A 21,028-nucleotide genomic window follows, 5' to 3' on the forward strand; every position below is an offset into this window, starting at 1 on the left:
AAAAGAACTTCTTTAAAATCTATGTAAACTCAGCAAGACTTAACTTTCTACTGTTACACACAAATCATTTCAAATGTTAATTCAGTTGAACAGTTACTATATTTAAATTTTTATATTGTTACAGATCTAAATATATGACCTACAGACAATAAGGGTATTTTTCCAAAATACTATACAGGAACAGATTTAACTAAGATTAAGAGTAAATTGCAGCAAAACATACAGCAACTTCATGGGACAAATTAAACTTATTTTTAGATATATTTCCCCAAGACTAATATGAGAATAGAGGTCGGGATAAAATAGTATTAAGGACCTTTTAGTACCGAAATGATCTTGCTTTGGTCCCAAACAATTCCATCTGCCCCACAATTAAACACGCTGTACTTAGGGGAAACCTCAAATAGCACAGGTGATCTGAGGAACAGCATTTACTGTCCATTGATAATGATTTCTATTTGGCTTTCAAAGGTCCCTGGTGAAATGATCCCCATCAGATTTTTTTATTCCGAATTATATTTTGCTGAGGTTCACCCAAAATAACTGCTTTTATGGAACACATGATCCTGGGAAAAAGAAAGAAATCCGTCTGGGATTAAAAGATGTGGGTTATACGGAGGAGCTGCGTAGAGATTACTGAAGATTATGTATTACAAGTGAACATCATGTTTTCTGCAGTCATGAGGTATCATGAAACCAGAGTATCTGCAAGGAGCGACGAGCTGACCTTGCTTAAATACACTAAGAGAATCACAGACCAGAACAGCAAGGGACCCAGCCTCTGTCACAAATCTGGAACGAGAGGCCGACAAAGGTCATTAAAGAACACGTCCAAGGGAACACAGCTTCCTGGTGGCAAAGAGCCTAGACAAGCCTATCTAAGTCTTCTGAAATCACCACCCCCTTTCCATCACACTAGGTGACCTGCTGTGAATCGCAAAGGCGACTCACAGAATGGAATTTATTATCACATGCCAATTAGCTGAGTTACAGTTAACAGAAAAGTAAAGTTGACTTCATTTTCACATTTTAAAATATTGGCCCTTTAGAGGCTCAAAAAGAAAAGTATGTCTGTCATCCATGCCCATTGAAAACTGCACGGCAAGCCGCAATTTGGAGCGTTGTTTGCTTAAAACGCATCTTCCTCTCACTTTCTTAGAAGAGCATTCTTAATCTCACTTGTAAAGTGAAACAACAGGAAAAATCAGACTCCACCTCTGGGACAAGCAAATTCCACAGCCATGGAAGACAGGAAGCACCTCTGGAATTCCATAAAATTTGGAATCAGAACCTGAAACCTCAACGGACCACTTTATTAACACGCTGGCCTTTGAGTCTCCTTGTGTGTAAAATGGGGTGTCATTACACATACAACACGCATCACGAGGTTCATCTGAGAGTCAAATACTGTATGCGAGCACATCTGTAAATTATAACACAATCTAAAGCATGAACTAGATCATTCGACAGCAATCATTTATTCTTTACGTTAAAAGAAAAATAGGGGCGCCTGGGTGGCTCAGTCGGTTAAGCGGCCGACTTCGGCTCAGGTCATGATCTCGCGGTCCGTGAGTTCGAGCCTCGCGGTCCGTGAGTTCGAGCCCCTGTTTCAGATTCTGTGTCTCCCTCTCTCTCTGACCCTCCCCCGTTCATGCTCTGTCTCTCTCTGTCTCAAAAATAAATACACGTTAAAAAAAAAAGATTAAAAAAAAAAGAAAAAGAAAAGCTGAGTAAATAATACACTGCCACCAAATAATATGCCATATTAGTGATAGTACCCAAAATCTAAATTTAGCTAACTTGAGAACATGACATACCTGGCCACATTTAAATATGACCTCTCTACAAGCCAGAGTTAAAATTTCCTTACTAAGAGGTCTTAACTTTTGTGACAATGGTAAAATATTAGCTGTGTCTCTTAAGAAAAAATATATTTAAATAACGTACATCTGACCCTTGAACAACAGAGGTTTGAACTGCGCAGATCCACTTATACATGGATTTTTTTTTCAATAAATACAGCACAGTACTGTAGAGGTATTTTCTCTTACATATTTACTGTAAGAATGCAATATATAATACATAAAACGTACACAATACAGGTTTTTTTAATTTTTTAAGTGTATTTATTTTGAGAGAGAGAGAGAGAGAAAGTGTGAGCAGGGGAGGGGCAGAGAAAGAGAGAGAGAGAGAGAGAGAGAGAGAGAGAGAGAGAGAGAATCCCAAGCAGGCTCCATGCTGTCAGCGCAGAGCCCAACTCGGGGCCTGATCTCACGGACCTTGAGATCATGACCTGAGCCAAAATCACGAGTTAGATGCTTAACCGACTGAGCCACCCAGGCGCCCACAGACAATACATGTTATTCAACTGTTTATGTTGAAGTAAGGCATCCAGTCAACAGTGGGCTATTAGTAGTTACGTTCCAGGGGAGTCAAATGTTACAGTGTATTTTTGACTATGCAAGGGGTCACCACCCCTAACCCCCACGCTGTTCAAGGGTCAACTGTACAAAATTTTTTAATGAGATCAATTATTTAAAAGGGATTTAACCAAGAACTTCATCTCAAACATTCAATCATTTGTTCTCCCAACATTTATTGAGCCTTTATTACGTGCCAGGCACTGTCCTAGGTGCTAGGTATACAACAGTGAGGAAAAACAGAGCTGGTCTACAGGTAAACAGTTTAAGGATTTCAAAAGTGTGAATCAATTCATTAAAAAGTACATTACTTTTCAAGAACGTATCTGTGTATAAAGAGACACCTATGAGCCTAAGTACAAGTTATCTGCAATTTAATCCAAGTTAGTGTTGATCATGTGGTTACTGTTCTGCATACCTGGTAATGCTTAGCAGCGACTTTCAATCCTTCATCATTATCCAGGTTCTGTTCTGCGGCAATCTGGCTAGCTAACGCTGCACAATTGAATAACACACAGCTCTTTTCATATCCTAAGCTTGCAAGAGCTGTAAAAAATTAAGAAGGAAAAATTTATCAGATTATTTTCTCTAAAGGAAATAAATGTTTCAAAGATAAATACTATGAAATCTCTCCCACCGGCTCTCACAAAAACAAGTTTCCAGACCTGTTTTCTCACCCATAATAGTACCCATATTTCCAACGCTGCCCGGCCAGGCAGCAATTTATTTATTTCCACAACGATAATCCCATCATCTAAAATTCAAAAGATCAAGGAGTTAGTCTTTCCTTTCCTTTCCGTCCACAATGCTACTAGGTTCCAAATGAAAAGTCATTCTCATGTCAATTCTCACTTAAAGTCAAATAAATTGTTTTCCCATCACCTCTCAAAATTTTACAGAAGATGTGTGTGTGTGTGTGTGTGTGTGTGTGTGTGTGTGTGTATACACACATCTATCTTCTCACCACACTCAAGCCAGTAAGTCAGTTCCTCCCTATGACAAACCTAACCCAAGGCAGGCACCTCCAAGTCTCACACCCTTATCCCGATACATCCATCAGAAGGCTAGATTGTGCAAGCAGTTAAAATACAGCTCTGATCAAGAAACCACACACGTCACATCCACCGGGACGGCTACTATCAGGAACAGAAACAACAAAAAATAACAACTGTTGGCAAGCAGGTGGAGAAACCGGAACCACTGTGAGCTGTTGGTGGGAAGGTGAAACACTGCAGTCCTGTGGAAAACAGTATGGCAGCTCCTCAAACACTCAGAAATAAAACTCCCATTGGATCCAACAATTCCACTTCTGGGTATATTCCAAAGAGAAGCGAGAGCAGTCACAAAAAGACATTCACACAGCCACGTTCGTAGCCAAAAGGTGGGAGAAACCCAAGTGTCCACTGATGGGTAAACACGTAATGGAATATCATTCGGCCTTCCTGTCACATGCTACACCACGGACGAACCCGGAGGGCATTGTGCTACGGGAAATAAATACGCAGATCTCAAAAGGCAAATTGAGGCATGCCTCATTTTACTGTGCTTCACTCGATTGCACTTCGCAGATCATTGCATTCTTTTGCAAAATGAGAGGCAGTGGCAACTGCGTCAATCAGCAAATCGATCAGCACCACTTTGTCCAACAGCATTTGCTCACTTTGCATCTCTGTGTGACATTTTGGTAATGCTCACAGGATTTAAACCTTTTTCATCATCATTATTATATATGTTATGGTGATCTGTGACCACTGATCACAAGTCCCCGAAAGCTCAGATAACAGCATTTTTAGCAACAAAATTTTAAATTAGGTTATATACATTGTTTCTCACACAAAATGCTATTGCACACTTTGAACAGACTACAATATACTATAAACGTTAATTTTCATATGCACTGAGAAACAGGACAAAGCTTTACACTTAACAAAAATACACTTGCACTCTCGTTCTTAGTATCCTAAAATTACACAATATTCTAATGAGTGGGTGGCCCACGCTTTATTTAGCCAAGACATTACTGAAGGACATTTTTTTTTATTTTATTTTTTATTTTTTTTAATTTACATCCAAATTAGTTAGCATACAGTTCAACAATGATTTCAGGAGTAGATTCCTTACTGCCCCTTACCCATTTAGCCCATCCCCCCTCCCAGCACCCCTCCAGTAACCCTGTTTGTTCTCCATATTTGAGTCTCTTCTGTTTTGTCCCCCTCCCTGTTTTTATGTTATTTTTGTTTCCCCTCCCTTATGTTCATCTGTTTTGCCTCTTAAAGTCCTCATATGAGTGAAGTCATGCGATTTTTGTCTTTCTCTAATTTCACTGAGCATAATACCCTCCAGTTCCATCCACGTAGCTGCAAATGGCAAGATTTCATTCTTTCTGATTGCCGAGTAATAATCCACTGTATATAGACCACATCTTCTTTATCCGTTCATCCATCGATGGACATTTGGGCTCTTTCCAGACTTTGGCTATTGCTGATAGTGCTGCTATAAACATGGGGGTGCACGTGTCCCTTCGAAACGGCACACCTGGATCCCTTGGATAAATACCCAGTAGTGCAACTGCTGGGTTGTAGGGTAGTTCTATTTTTAGCTGTTTGAGGAACCTCCATACTGTTTTCCAGAGTGGCTGCACCAGCTTGCATTCCCAACTGAAGGACATTTAATTCCCAATATCTGCTACCGGAGTGCCTTGATGAACTGTGTCCTGCTCTATTTGTGTTAAGTCCTTTGCTTCCCACGTCTTTCGGGAAGAACCCACCTCCCTTAAGTATCTTCTAGTTCTGGCACCTGCTCCTGGTTCTCAGCCCAGCAACGTGGCAGTGCAAATGCCACAGAAAAAGAAAAACCCTTTTCTTGACCTGGTCTCCCTCTCAGCATAATGCCTTGTCCTTAAACCCTTACTGAAAATCTTTAAAATGAGCAATCCGCGTTTGTGGTTCCCATCTCCTCACCTCCGGTCCACCCCTCAACCTGATGCAGGGGCGTGCCCCTAGTGAAACTTCTTTCATTACCAAATCACTGACTTCTCCAACTTTATGTGACTTACCTCTGCCACAACGATTCTGTCAGCGATGTTCCAACCTGGATAGATACTAAAATCACCTGGAGGAATTTTCAAGGATACTAATTCCAGTGGTCCACCCCGGAAATTCTTCCTATCACATCTGGAATTCTGTATCTTTACAGGTGTACCTTTCACATTTTCCTCAGGTGATTCTAACACGCGGCCAGGTTCAGGAACCACTGGACTATGTGACCTCGGAAACCCTTCTGGCACTCAATGTCGTGCCTCTATTCTTCTCCGGTTCCTCTGAGATCTGAAAGCTTTTTCTCATCCTCATTCCCAGGAACCTGTTCCTGTTTCCTTTCAACGTTATTATCACCTAGCTCTGGCCTTCACACTTTTCCCAATCTACGGACTACCAGAGGAGATAGATTTATTATTATCATTTAATGATAACTGTTCCCAAATCTACATCTCTACCACTCTTGACTTTTAAATCTGTTTCCAAATGCCAAAAAAAAAAAAAATTCTACCCAGACGCAGCATACAAAGGTCAAACTCAACTTGCCTTTTGGAAGGAATACCCACCAAGTCAAACTGAGTTATAAATCTTAGAGTCAGCCCTCAACTACTCCTCTTCCTTCTGAGAGACATTCGGCAGATCCAGTCAGTTTCAACTGCGAAACGTCGCTCAAATCCCCTCCCTCTCCTCTGACCCACACATACCACCCTCTCTCATCTCATCTGTCACCAGTCTCCTCACTGGTCTGTTTGTCTCTAGTACCTGGAGTCAGGCTTTCTGGAATCACATCCCACTTCACCAAATCCTTCCCTTATGACTTACAAAGTCGCTTCATCTTTCTAAACAAGTGTGTTCAACTGGTAATAACGGTGCCTTTCTTCATTGGGTTTTTGGGAAATTCAGGAAGATAATATATGTGAAGCCCTTTCCACAGTGCCTAGGTGGAGTAAGTACTCAATAAATTCCAGCTATTAACACGTAAGAGAGAAGAGTACACATGCATAGTATATTCGCACCTCTTCACAATCTGCTTTCCGATGTCTTCACCCTCCATAATCCTCAATTCAACCTATGGTTTCAAGCCTTACAATAATTTTATTAATATGCATCATACATAATTTGTACCATATACTATGTGTTATATTATGTATTCTCTATAATGCACACGTACCACAAATAATGTGTTACGTGTACTTATTTACAATAAAATACATTCCTATTACTTACTGCAGCTAATATTTACTGCATACTCTCCTAAGAACTCTGCATGTATCCACCCATTTAATCCACACAAGAGCCCAAATGAGATAAACAGTATTTCATAGTACTATTTATTCCCCATTTCAAAAACAAGAAAATTAATGCACACAGTGGTTAACCTGCCAACCCGCCTTCATTCTTCCGACCTTTGGTTATAATGGTCTACCTGTAACATTACTTTTTAGCTGGGAAAACCAAATTCATCCTTCAGAGCTTAACCTGAACACAGCTTGCTTTCAACAAGCAGAATTCATGTCTTCCTCATTTACAGGCTCACTACTTTGTTCATATCCTCATAGACTATCCGTTACATTTTGGAATGATCAGTCGTTCTCCTAAACAGACTGAATACAACTGTCTCATTTGTTGTTATAACTAGGACAGTGCCTGGCAAGGCACAGGCTCTCTACAAGTATTTGGAAATTACATTAAAAGTTGAAATTTTTTTAAAAAATGTAAACATTTTTATTATTTACAAAAAGCTGTCAGGAGAGCAATTTTTAAAGCCTAAAATAATACAACGTGTTTAGCCCAAGTGTCTTATCATTTTTTTAAAAGTCATTACATACCCAATTTCACAGATCCTCCAAAAAGTGAACCTTTATCAAAAGCATCCTTCCAGGTAAATGTCAAGCAGATCTTGATAGAAAAAGAGCAAAGAGAAAATTATCTTACCTTCTTGCTTCTCATTAATATTAGGTCTATTTTGAAGAAAAATCCACAATGAGGAAAAGGACTAAAGCTTGTCAAAACATTATCTTCTGTAGACAACTAACTCCTTTCCCTTTTCCTGGACCACAGAGTTTTCTTTTTTAAAAGTAAAATACTAGCACTATGATATTTCCAATGGTCATTCTGCCTCAGTAATGGTGCACGTATTGTCCTCTCCAGAAAACACTATCTTACTCATCTTTACAACACACAATGGCGTGAACAGAACAGGCACTTAATAAATGATTGTCAAATAAGCCAAGAGAAGCAAAGGTTTCCTTGAATATAAAATTAAAAATTACTCCCTGATGACAAAAGGAGAAGGGTTACCTTTGGGGGAATGAGATAATATGTTATTTCTTGATTTGGGTTGTACTTACACATGTGTATTCGCTTTATAAAGATTCAAGCTATACACATGATATTCACTTTTGTACATATGCTCTACATAAATTAAAAGTTTACTTAATTAAAAAAAACTGTTTCACTCTGATTCTAATATATTCCACATATAAAGGTTAAAAACAACTTACCTCTTTTAAATTATGTATTGCAATCCCATGCAAAAATTTTGTTAACTCTGGATTAGAGAAATTTTCAATATACACAAAACTAGAGAGAATAACAGAATGAACGCCATACAGCCATCACAGTTTTAGCCTTTTGAATGTCTGGATTCACCTACTCCCACTTTCCATGTCCCCTCCCAACCCTACACACATACTTTTTCCTCCTTGGGTATCTTAAAGCAAATTTCAACATATTACATCACCTGTAAAAACTTTACCTCAAGAATGTTTAAAGCATTTTCCATAAACTACGTATTTTGAAACTTAAAATGTCACACAAATTGAAAACGTTTAACAAGTCTCTCAAACAAAACTGTGAGAAATCATCAGCATTTTTAGTATCTAGCCTTTAAAAGAAAGCAAATATTCTTGTAGTATAACATCTAATCAGAACAGCACTTGCAACTTTATATGCAAATATAATTTGTGTCAATTTTTAAAACACAGACACTGAGACTAATACTTCAGTTTCCTTTTTTATTCTGTGTAACACAAAGGGAAGGACATCACAGACTATGTTAATCAGTCAACAGATCATATTGATATAAAATACAGGGGGAAAAAATGCAGTCCAATGCTCCACATAAACCCAAAAGTTACTAAGGAATGACATGAACAGGAACAGAATTCCAAGAGACTCTTCCAAAAGATATAGATTCTCATCAGATGGGCTTACAAGCTTCTAATTTGTATCAAAAGGTCTTACAGAAAGATAAAATAGGGAAGAAGCACCATTTATTTTAAAAAGTGATACCATGGGGCGCCTGGGTGGCTTAGTCAGTTAAGCAGCCGGCTTCGGCTCAGGTCATGATCTCGTGGTCTGTGAGTTCGAGCCCCGCGTCAGGCTCTGTGCTGACCGCTCGGAGCCTGGAGACTGCTTCGGATTCTGTGTCTCCCTCTCTCTCTAGCCCTCCCCCATTTGCGCTCTGTCTCTTTCAAAAATTAATAAATGTTAAAAAAAAATTTTTTTTAAATGATACCATGTGTCGGAAGAAATGGGTGTTTGCCATTATTATGATATAACTTTAAAACAAATTAAAATTAATAACTTACCTGATTTTCAGAGAATGGGAATTTGGGTTCAATGGAACAAATTTGATCATAATATCTAAAAAAAGAAGAAAAAAAGGAAAATTTATAATTACCAAAGCTAAATATTATATACATTTACGTATACACAACTAGTTTATGAGTACACAAAAATTATTCACGCTTACTTTGAGCAGTCCACAAATCAAATTCAATCAGCCATTTTAAAGTTAAGAAACACAATCTTTTAATGTGTAAATGAGAATGTGAAATGCATGCAATAAAAAAATTTGTGAACAAAAAACTCATACTCACCACTAAAGAAAAATACGTACCAAGTGTATTGGCTAAAAGGAAACTAACATCTGCCCAGAACCAAAGTATTTTTTAAAATACTACTTATTAAGGCAACTGTTTATATCCATTGAGCAAATTAACATCTCTGATAAACTGCTATTTAAAAACAGGTTTACTAACTTTCACACATGCCTTGGACATCTCCACTTCTGCCCATCTCCACTGTCACACCCTTCATCAAAGCTTCCACCCTGCCCAGAAATACACTCACGATTATATGGTCAATTAATTTCAACAAGGGAGGCAAGAATATGCAATGGGAAAAACGCAATCTCTTCAACAAATGGTGTTGGGAAAACTGGACAGCAACATGCAAAAGAATGAAACTGGACCACTTTCTTATACCACACACAAAAATAAACTCAAAATGGATTAAGGACCTAAATAAATGTGAGACCTGAAACCATAAAAATCCTAGAAGAGAGCACGGGCAGTAATTTAAGAAATTTACAAAACAAAGTAACAGAATTTAAGAAACAAAATAAACGAGGGACGCCTGGGTGGCTCAGTTAAGTGTCCGACTTTGGCTCAGGTCATGATCTCACAGTTTGTGAGTTTGAGCCCCACAACGAGGTCTCTGCTGTCAGTGCAGAGCCTCCCTCAGATCCCCTGCCCCCCTCTATCTCTGCTCCTCCCCTGCTCACTCTGTCAAAAATAAACATGAAATAATAATAATAATAAATGAAAAAGAAAAAAAGAGACAAATCAAAAGGCACACTCTTAACTATAGAGAACAAACTGATGGTTACCAGAGGCGAAGTGGGTGAGAAAATGGGTGAAGTAGGTGAAGAGGATTAAAAAAGAGTACATTTAATTTTTTTTATTCTTATTTTAATTCCAGTTAACATACAGCGTTGTATTAGTTTGAGGCATACAATATAGTGATTCACTAATTCTATACATCAGCCAGTGCTCATCACAAGTGCACTCCTTAATCCCCATCACCTGTTTCACCCACCCCCACATCCCCCCTCACCCCTGCCCCGTAACCATCAGTTTATTCTCTACAATTAAAAGTCTGTTTTCTTGGGGCGCCTGGGTGGCGCAGTCGGTTAAGCGTCCGACTTCAGCCAGGTCACGATCTCGTGGTCCGGGAGTTCGAGCCCCGCGTCAGGCTCTGGGCTGATGGCTCGGAGCCTGGAGCCTGTTTCCGATTCTGTGTCTCCCTCTCTCTCTGCCCCTCCCCCGTTCATGCTCTGTCTCTCTCTGTCCCAAAAATAAATAAAAAAACGTTGAAAAAAAAATTTAAAAAAAAAAAAGTCTGTTTCTTGGTTTCTCTTTTTTCCCTTGCTCATTTGTTTTGTTTCTTAAATTCCGCACATGAGTGAAATTACATGGTATCTGTCTTTCTTGGACTTCTTTCGTTTACCATTGTACTCTCTAGCTCCATCCATGTCATTGTAAATGGCAAGATTTCATTCTTCTGTATGGCTGGGCAATACACACACACACACACAACACGTCTTTATCCATTCACCTATTGATGGACACTTGGACTGCTTCTGTAGTTTGGCCATTGTCAATTATGTTTAAACAAACAGAAAACGCATAGACCTTTTCAAATTAGTGTTTTACTTGGGTAAATAACCAGTAGTGGAATTACAGAATCATATGGTAGGTCTATCTTTAATTTTTTGAGGAACCTCCATATTGTCTTCCACAGTGGCTGCACCTGTTCGCATTCCCACCAACAGTGCACAAAGGTTTCCTTTTTCTCCACATCCTTGCCAATACCTGCCATTTCTTGTTTTTTATTTTAGCCATTCTGGCAGGTGTGAGGTGATATCCCATTGTGGTTTTGATTTGCATTTCCTTGATGATGAGTGATGTTGACCATCTTTCATGTATCTGTTGATCATCATGTCTTGTTTGGAAGAATGTTCGTGTCTTCTGCCCATCTTCTAATTGGGTTGTTTTGGGGTGTTGAGATTCAGAAGTTCTTTATACATTTGGATACTAACCCTTCATCAGATATGTCATTTCCAAGTATCTTCTCCCATTCCATAAGTCGCCTTTTAGTTTTGTTGTCTCCTTCACTGTGTGGAACCTTTTTATTTAAGGTAGTCCCAATAGTTTATCCTTGCTTTTGTTTCCCTTGGCTCAGGAGACCTATCTAGACAAAAGCTGCCATGGCCAATGTCAGAGAAGTTACAGCTTGTGTTCTCTCGTAGGATTTTTATAGTTTCAGGTCCACATTTAGGTCCTTAATCCATTTTGAGTTTATTTTTGTGTATAAGAAAGTGGCCCAGTTTTCCCAACACCATTTGTTGAAGAGACTTTTTCCCGTTATTCTTTTCTGTTTTGCCAAAGATTAATTGGTCATATGTAACTGCATGTTCATTTCTGGGTTTTCTATTCTGTTCTATTCATCTATATGTCTATTTTTATGCCAGTACCATACTGTTTTGATCACTACAGTTTTGTAATATAACTTGAATTGTAATACTTCTAGCTTTGCTTTTCTTTTTCAAGATTGCTTTGGCTTTTTAGGGTCTTTTCTGGTTCCATACAAATTTTAGGATTATTTGTTCCAGTTCTATAAAAAATGCTGCTGGTATTTTGATAAGAATTGCATTAAATGTGTAGATTGCTTTGGGTAGTACAGATACTTTAACAATATTTACTCTTCTAATCCATGAACATGGAATGTCTCCATTTGTGTCATCTTTAGTTTCTTTCATCAGTGTTTTATACTTTTCAGAGTACAGGTCTTTCACCTCTTTGGTTAGGTTTATTCCTAGGTATCTTATTATTTTTGGTGCAATTGTAAATGGGATTGCTTTCTTAATTTCTCTTTCTGCTGCTTCATTACTGGTGTATAGGAACGCAACAGATTTCTGTATGCTGATTTTGTATTCTGCAATTTTATTAGACTCGTGGATCAGTTCTAGCAGTTGTTTGATGGAATCCTTCAGGTTTTCTATATATGGTATCATGTCACCCGCAAATGGTTAAAAGTTTTACTTCTTCCTTACCAATTTGGATGCTTCTATATCTTTTTGTTGTCTGACTGCTGTGGCTAGGACTTCCAGTACTATGCTGAATAAAAGTGGTGAGAGTCGCCATCCTTGCTGTGTTCCTGACCTTAGGGGGAAAGTTCTCAGTTTTTCCCCATTGAGAGAACATTTATCTTGATAAGCACTGAGTAATGTACAAAAATGCTGAATCACTATATTGTACACTTGAAACTAATATAACACTGAATGTTAACTAAACTGGAATTAGATTAAAAAAAAAAAAAAAAAAACTTCTACCCTCCCTTTAAAGTAGACTAATCACAAAGTCTCCTTGAGTCACTTGTCATTCTTCTCAGTCTACTCTCCACCCAGCAGCCAGAACAATCATCAAACAAGAAGCAATCTTCTCCCTCATCAGGCTGACCTTTGAGCTAACATGAGAGATTGGGGATATCCAAGGCAAAGCCTTCTAACTGGCCTCTCTAACCCTTCCTCCTCCTCTTATTACCTCCCCTCCCTTCCCCACCTTCTTCAGGGCTATCATTCCAATGACTGTTTCTGAGGCCAATCTTCCAGGGGGAGGGGCAACATGTGTGACACCAAGTTTTTGGCTGACATGGCCACAGGTTTGGTTACAAACAACAAGATCTGAGCAATTAAGTAAACACAATGAAGATAATGGACACTAATTTCTAACTGTCAGAGAAAAGAGTTACAGAAAGAGAAATGGCTAGAATAAATTCTGTACTTTTTGCTTGGAATTGGAGGTATCAGTGTGATTTTCTAATATGGTGGAGAAATCCAGGGGTGCCTGAGTGGCTCAGTTGGCTGGACGTCTGACTTCGGCTCAGGTCATGATCTCACGGTTCATGGGTTCGAGCCCCGCTATCAGTGCCCCACTGTCAGTGCAGAGTCTGCTTCGGGTCCTGTGTCTCCCTCTGTCTCTGCCTCTCTACCCCTACCCTGCTGGCTCCCACACACTTTCCCTCTCTGTCTCTCTCTTTCTCAAAAATAAACTAAACAACAACAAAAATACACACACATACACACACATGTATATACAGTGGAGAAATACAAAAACAGGTATAAATGTGTGTGTGAGTGTATTTCCTAAACATATATGCTCAGAGGGCCTAGAAGTAATAACACCTTGGTGGCATAAGCACATCTAGAGCCCAGATGAATAATTCTCTGCTTTAGGAGCCAACACTCCTTCAAGAAATGACAGATTCCATGGCGGAGATGGAGAAAATTCAAGAATCAAACCTAAAACATCTTGCTATGTCAGATAGTCAAGGAAGTACTCAAAAAATGAGGCCATGTCAAAAAGACGTAAGAACTAGCTTTAAGGGGCTCCTGCTAGCCAAGTCCAGAAAAAATTAAATGAAATAAACAAATCATAACCCATTGAGAAAAATATGAACACCAATTTGAAGCAAATAAAATAAATAGATGAACAGGGAAAGCACTACCCTACTGCACAACGGCAGCTCGTAACACTAGAAGCTATAACAGAGTTGGAAAAATCACCACGGCACCTTTCAGAGTATCTGTTTCAGTTAAGATATATCAATGGATGCTAACACAAGAAAGTCTGATGGAAACAGGGTATTACAAAGATTCTCCCCACAAAGTACTTACTAACTTGTTCAACATACTCATCAACTGTAAGGTCAAGAAACCCAGCAGACATCATCTTGATCAAATCATGAAAGTTAAACACAGGGCACCAAACAACATCAAGTTCTTCCTGACATGCACAAAACCAAAAACAAAACCCAGCTGCACTTCGGTGGTACTGCTGCCCAAAAATGCATAAATCCTAAGAAAAAATAAGACGAACTCTTACCGAGGGACATTCTACCAAGTAAGCAGCTTATACTCTTTAAAGATGTCAAGGTTGTGAAAAACAAGGAGAAACTGAGGAACTGTTCCAGACGTAAGCAGACTAAAGAGCCAATTAAATACCAAAGGATCCTGGATGAGATCCTGAGCCTGTAAAAATATCATTGGGACACTTAGCAAAATTTGAATGCGTTTTATGGGTTACACGGTAATATTCAATCAATGCTAACTTCCCAATTTTGAAAGCTGTACCGTGGTCATGTAGAATGTTCTTGTACCTAAAACATTCTCGTAGTCTGAAAAAAAAAATGAACTCTGAATTATTAAATGTTGAAACGCTTTAACTCATTCCTATCATACTTAAAATTTCATCCAAAATTTTTGACAAGGCCTGGCATTATCCAGCCATCATTCAACCTCTCCAGCCTCATCTGAGAATATTCACTACACGTTCTATTCATTAGTCTATGCTCTCTCCTGGCTCAGGGCCTCCACCAGTTTTTGGTTCCCACCCCCCCCACACACTCCCCCCCCCGACACTTTTCCTATCACGATTTCCTGTTCTTCTTATCTAGGCTGATATACCATCAAAAAAGCCTTCCCTCATCCATTTGTTCACCCATTCATTCAAAAAATATACACTAAGAGTTTACTATGTACCAAACACAGTTCTAGGACATAGAAATTCAGCGGTAAACAAACATTTAAAATTTTGAGCCCTTGTAGAGCTTTACTTGTAGAGGGGGAGACAAAATAGATAAGTAAAAATACAGTACAGGGGACCGTAGTAAGTGCTATGGAGAAAAAAGTAAGAAGGACAAGGTGTTGTACAGGGTGAGAAGACTGTGGTCTTCAATCACAACATGTGATAACTCGACTACACAGAAGAAATAAAACAATTTTGAAAACCACAGATAATAGAGAAGGTACGAAGGAGGTGATGTGATGAGGCCAGCAGGTAAGTGAGATAAAAGATCAGCAGTCGTGGGACAATCAAGTGCCAAAAACTGGGACAAGAGCATGCCCGAAGACACCCAGCCACGGCAAGGAGGCCAGTATGGTCACAGGGCCAGCACAGGAGAAGATGAAATCAAAGAAGTAAGGATGTTCTGAGCAGAACCGTAAGACTTCTGGTTTCTACTGTTCGGAGGAAGAGGGGCAACCATCAGAGTCCGGACAGAAGAGTAACGCGAGCTCATCTGTTTTCACAGTCACCGTCCACGCCGCCATGGGGAAGACGGACTTGCAGTTGTGCAAGAGCAAAGGAGAGAGGTCGGTCAGGAAGCTATTACAGTAATCCAGGCAGGAGATGGGGGAGCGTAACTCGGCTGTCCCACAGTGGTGGCAGAACTGAGAAGGACGGTCCACCTCACTCCTGTTTTAAACCAGGAGTTTAAACTCTCCCTTTATAATCTCTTGGGCCTCTGAATTCGTCCTCCATAGAACTTACCAGTTTGTAATATACCTACTTACGGAATTATGTATGGTATCTTTTTTCTCAAAGGATTCTAAGCTCCATGAGAGCAGAGAATGCGTCTGTTTGCTATTTAATTGCTAGCCCCAAATACGTCACTAAGCTGCAAATTTTTTTAAAGTAACCTTTTTTATCTCTGGAAAAGTAAAAGCCAAGATTCTCTGTTTTGTGAACCAACAGGAACTACCAAAGCGCAGCCCACAAGGAGGCGCCATCCAGGTCCCAAGGGCTGGAGACAGAAGAAGGCAACAGCACGCAAGGCCCAGCAACAAGGCTGACAGAGCAACTGTTTCTGAGAAGGGCTACTGTCGGCTTGGCCAAGCAAAAGGCAAAGTCAAGATAATACGCAGGTCTTGACACAACAAGAAGGAAAACTCCTGCCAGCCCTGTAAGCTTCTTCCCTGACCTGGGCCATCTCAGATGGAGGGCACTCTAGGTACACAGCCGCCCAACTGTCATTACCTAGATTCATTCTCCAAGGAAAAGTATCCGGTCTGGTTGAGAGGGCCCCAGGGGAGGGGGTGGGCAGCTACAACACAGTCACCTTCACTCTCTGCCTCAGTGACACCCAAGTTCCAGCACGCCCTCCTCTTCTCCCAGAAAGCCCAGCCATCTCAACTTGGGCAGCTGGCTCAGCTGCTGGAGACAAGCAATGTGCTGAGTCACCAACTCCCAGCCTGAGACTGTACATTCCCTGCCAAGTGTAGGTGGCCCCAGAGCTAACCCTGGGCGGCAGTGAGGCGCAGCCAATGAATGGCCAGGGAGGCAGGCACTGGGAAGAAAGGGGACGATGGGATAGAGGGGAGCACGCCAGCTAGGTCTCCAAGGCTCACAGCCCCGACCCACTCAGAGTGGCGGCTATGAACAATACAAAAATAGGCAGCTGACCAGGCCTTGGTTTGCTGATTCCTCTGCAGTAAGCAAGAAAGGAAGTAGTAGGAGATAAAGCTACCTCCTCTGCAAATGGATCAGTGGAGGGGGGGGGTGGCTAAACAGAATGTCCTGAATTGTTTATAGCTATCTCCATTCAAAGCTTTTGGGCTCGACTCTCAAAACTTAAGCCGTGTAGGGAAAAAGTACATTTATATCATAGATTGAAAGACTAGAAGCTATGCGATGGAATCCTCAAAGTAAAACAGCTGTCTCAGGACAGGTGATTAATTTAAAATAAGTCCTATGGGAGGACAGTCATTGGAAATAATATCTGACTCCTCTGGACTCAACCCCAACAGAAACCAACTAATGCTTTTGTTTTCTTAATTGTTTTTAACATTTATTTATTTTTGAGAGACAGAGAGAATGCAAGCAGGAGAGGGTCAGAGAGAGAGAAGGCGAGACGCAGAATCCAAAGCAGGCTCTGAGCTGTCAGCACACAGCCCGACGTGGGGCTTGAGCCCACGAACCATGAGACCGTGACCTGAGACAAAGTCGAACGCTTAACCGACTGAGCCACCCAGGCACCGCTCAACTAATGCTTTTCAAAGAAAGCAGCCATCGCTAACTGTAGTTACCACAGGCAAAATGCTACTTATTCGTACAACACGAAATACAACAAACCACTCCTACATGATTCCATCACACTAGCCCGTGTAATTCAGCCTAAATCTTAGGTCTCAAAATTCCCTACAGAGGGAACAAGGGCAGAAACAAGAATATCTACCCACCTCTCTATCACTTAAATATGCTTTACTGTATCAGCAGATTCTAGCTTAGAATATACCTCTAACAAGTAGACCTCTGCTGCGAGTTTTCCACAAGTAGGAAGAAGGAAAGCCAGTATGCTACAAAGTTGGTGAAAGACAGACGGACAGACAGACAGACAGACAGACAGAAAGAGCATTATGGGAAATAATGCTGCGAAGAATCCGTATGTACTTTTAATATTTTAGAAATAAGTAATGTTTTGGGGCGCCTGGGTGGCTCAGTCGGGTACGCATCTGACTTCGGCTCAGGTCATGATCTCACGGTTTGTGAGTTCGAGCCCTGGGACGGGTTCTGGGCTGACAGCTCAGAGCCTGGAGCCTGCTTCAGATTCTGTGTCTCCCTCCCTCTCTGCCCCTCCCCTACTCACTTTCTGTCTCTCTCTCAAAAATAAATAAACATTAAAAAAAAAAGAAAGAAAGAAGTAATGTTTTAATCAACTATAAAATTTCAAACATATTTAAGAGGTATAATATCACAGTGAGCGTATCTCAAACTTGCAAGTCCGACAATCCTGAGTTTGAAACCCAAGTCCACCAACTCACACCTGTGTGACTGTGTGCAAGTTATGAATAACCTCTCCAAACCCTTCCTGATGTCAGGTAATATCTCATTTAAGCATGAGGGAAAAGATACCATACTAGATTCTTAGAATAGTGTTGATACATAGTACATGTGATACAAACGGTAGCTGCAGATCATTATTTTGCAACTATTCAGAACTGCCTTTATATGTTCTTCAGTATTTTATAAAACCCAATCACCTACTGCAAATATCCAATAGCTCAATTTCTCAAATCTCATGGGGGAAAAAAAAACCTAGGAAATGAATTCATTTCTTTGAACATACCAAAGACAGACTAGATTGGAAACTGTAGTTTTAAAGTTCAGGGGTGGGACAGGGCACCTGGGTGGCTCAGTCAGTTAAGTGTCCGACCTCTGCTCAGGGCATGATCTCACGCTTGGTGAGTTCAAGCCCCACGTCGGGCCCTGTGCTGACAGCTCAGACCCTAAAGCCTGCTTCAGATTGTGTTGCCCTCTCTCTCAGTCCCTCCTCCACTCACCTCTGTCTGTGTGTCTCTCTCTCAAAAAGTAAACACTAAAAAAATAATTAAAAGAAAAAAGTTTAGGGGGAACACATGGAGATTGAGAACCAGTCCACACTAGCCAAAGTGACAGTGCAGTGCAAATTCTCATGACCTATACAGCTCCAGTCAGTACTTAGGGCTGTGCAACCCCCAACTGCCAATCAGAAAGAAAAACAAGAGAATGCAAAGAGTTGGACCGCATATTGGTCAGAGTTCATAGATCCTTCCAGAACCTTATTTCACACTTCTCTCTTCACCCAATTTATCACATGAAGACTCATTAATGAAGCATTTTGCAGCAGAGTATAGTAAAAACTAGTCAGGGAGTCAAGAGGTCTGGATCTTAGCTTAATTCTGCCACAGAGTCAACTGTGTGGGCTTAAACCTCCTGTGTGCAAAAGATTCTCCTTAAGGTTACACAGAATGAAGACTGTCCTGACAAGCTCTCTTATTTAGTAAACATTAGAAGTCAGAATACAGAAAAACAAATCGGATTTTAAATCTTCCTTTAAATTATGTTTATTCATCTATGCAGAATAAAATTACTGAGCCAAATCAAGGTCTGCCAAGTAGAGAGATTCCTTGAGACCAAGGACCAACTATTACATATCTTTACTTCCTCCACACTATTTGAATAACAAATCTGTAGGAGTGTCATTAGTGCTAAAATTATCTTAATATCCTCACTCCCAAACCAACAATCAGAATGTTAGCAACAGTTGTGAAGTAAAGTGGAACAGCAACATTTTCTTTTCCTGATCTATAAAAACATTAGTGCTTGAAAAAAATTCAGAAATTATGAGACTAGTTCCACCAACTTTATTTACTACAAATGAAAATACTACCATAACGCAACAAACTAAACACTAACCCACAAGAGAATAACAAAGTTAGAATTTTTACAGAAATGTACATAAATGACTCAAGTTAGAAACAAAACTAAAATTACAAACTATTTAAAAATAAATGTCAATGAAAATATTAATATCAAAACCAACTGATGCAGCCAAAGTAGACTGAGAAAAAGTATACACTCCTAAAATAAATGTATGAGAAACACAAAAATGATGAGAAACTAACCATTCAATACAAAAAGAAAGAGAAAACAAAAGTGAATGACAAAGGCAGTGAAGAAACCAAAAAACAAAAAAGAAATTAAGAAAACAGACTTGGTTTTAAAAAAAGAAAATGGTAGCTTCAAACCCTTAGCAAATCTCATCAAGGGGGTAATCACACATAATATATGCACATTAAGAGTAAGAAAAAATTGCAACTATCAATTATGAAAAAACATTTTGCAAGAACTTCCGTACGACAAAAGGTATCATAAACACAATTAAGAAATAAGACACAGGGGCGCCTGGGTGGCGCAGTCGGTTAAGCGTCCGACTTCAGCCAGGTCACGATCTCGCGGTCTGTGAGTTCGAGCCCCGCGTCAGGCTCTGGGCTGATGGCTCAGAGCCTGGAGCCTGTTTCCGATTCTGTGTCTCCCTCTCTCTCTGCCCCTCCCCCGTTCATGCTCTGTCTCTCTCTGTCCCAAAAATAAATAAATGTTGAAAAAAAAAAAATTAAAAAAAAAAAAAAAAAAAAAGAAATAAGACACAGACACATAATGGAAAAAGGATAAACAACCAGAAAATGTAAAAAAAACTCCTAAAAATCAGTAAGGAAAAAAACAAGCAACCCAGAAAATGGGCAAAGAAAAAGAACAGGCCATTCACAGAAAAAGAAATTAAGTGACACCAGTAAATGTAAGATGCTCTACCTCAGAGAAATCAGGGCAATGCAGTGGAAAACAAGGTACTATCTTTCATCCATTGTTTAGCAAAAAGCAATAATTTAAGTTACTAACAGGGCGCCCAGTGGTTCAGTCAGTTGAGCATCTGACTCTTGATTTTGGCTCAGGTCATGATTCTAAGGTTGTGGGATTAAGCCCTACATCAGGCTCTGCACTGAGCATGGAACCTGCTTAAGATATTCTCTCTCTCTCTCTCTCTCTCTCTCTCTCTCTCTGCCCCTCTCCCCCACTCGTGCTCTCTCTCACTGTCTCTCTCTCCCTAAAAAATAAAGAAATAATAATTAACCTGCAAGTATCAGCAAGAACGCAGAGGAATAAAAAACTCACACATAGGTGTTGATGGGAATGTAAATTAATAAGTCGTTTTTTTTTTTAAATGTTTATTTATTTTTGACAGAGAGAGAGAGAGAGAGCGCGCGCGCATGAGTGGGGCAGGGGCAGAGAGAGAGGGAAACAATCTGAAACAGGCTCCAGGCTCCAAGCTGTCAGCACAGAGCCTGATGTGTTTATTAATTTATTAATGTAAGTTAATAGTGTTATGTATTATATTATTTATTTATATGTTATTTATTATTATATTATATATTATATATATTATATGTATATTATAATGTATAATGTATATATAATGTATATATTATATATTTATATATGTTATTTATTATTATATTATATATTATATGTATATTATAATGTATAATGTATATATATTATATATATTTTATATGTTATTTATTATATTATATATATCATATATATTATATATTATATTATATATATTATA

The 21,028-nt window shown here is 39.6% G+C and overlaps 1 protein-coding gene across 6 annotated transcripts in view; it reads right to left on the reverse strand.

Annotated features, from left to right (window-relative positions):
- The window catches only part of LOC122492185 (programmed cell death 6 interacting protein), an 80,530-nt gene that overhangs the window by 50,606 nt on the left and 8,896 nt on the right, over positions 1-21,028 (reverse strand). For all 6 annotated transcript variants that reach the window (XM_043595838.1, XM_043595834.1, XM_043595836.1 and 3 more), the window contains exons 2-4: positions 9,049-9,103; positions 7,285-7,354; positions 2,839-2,966 (exon numbers count right to left, since the gene is read on the reverse strand). In XM_043595838.1, the coding sequence (XP_043451773.1) occupies positions 2,839-2,966; positions 7,285-7,354; positions 9,049-9,103 (253 nt within the window). The remainder of the gene's footprint in view (positions 1-2,838; positions 2,967-7,284; positions 7,355-9,048; positions 9,104-21,028) is intronic.

The sequence above is a fragment of the Prionailurus bengalensis genome, chromosome C2, assembly GCF_016509475.1.
Source record: "Prionailurus bengalensis isolate Pbe53 chromosome C2, Fcat_Pben_1.1_paternal_pri, whole genome shotgun sequence".
Lineage (NCBI taxonomy): Eukaryota > Metazoa > Chordata > Mammalia > Carnivora > Felidae > Prionailurus > Prionailurus bengalensis.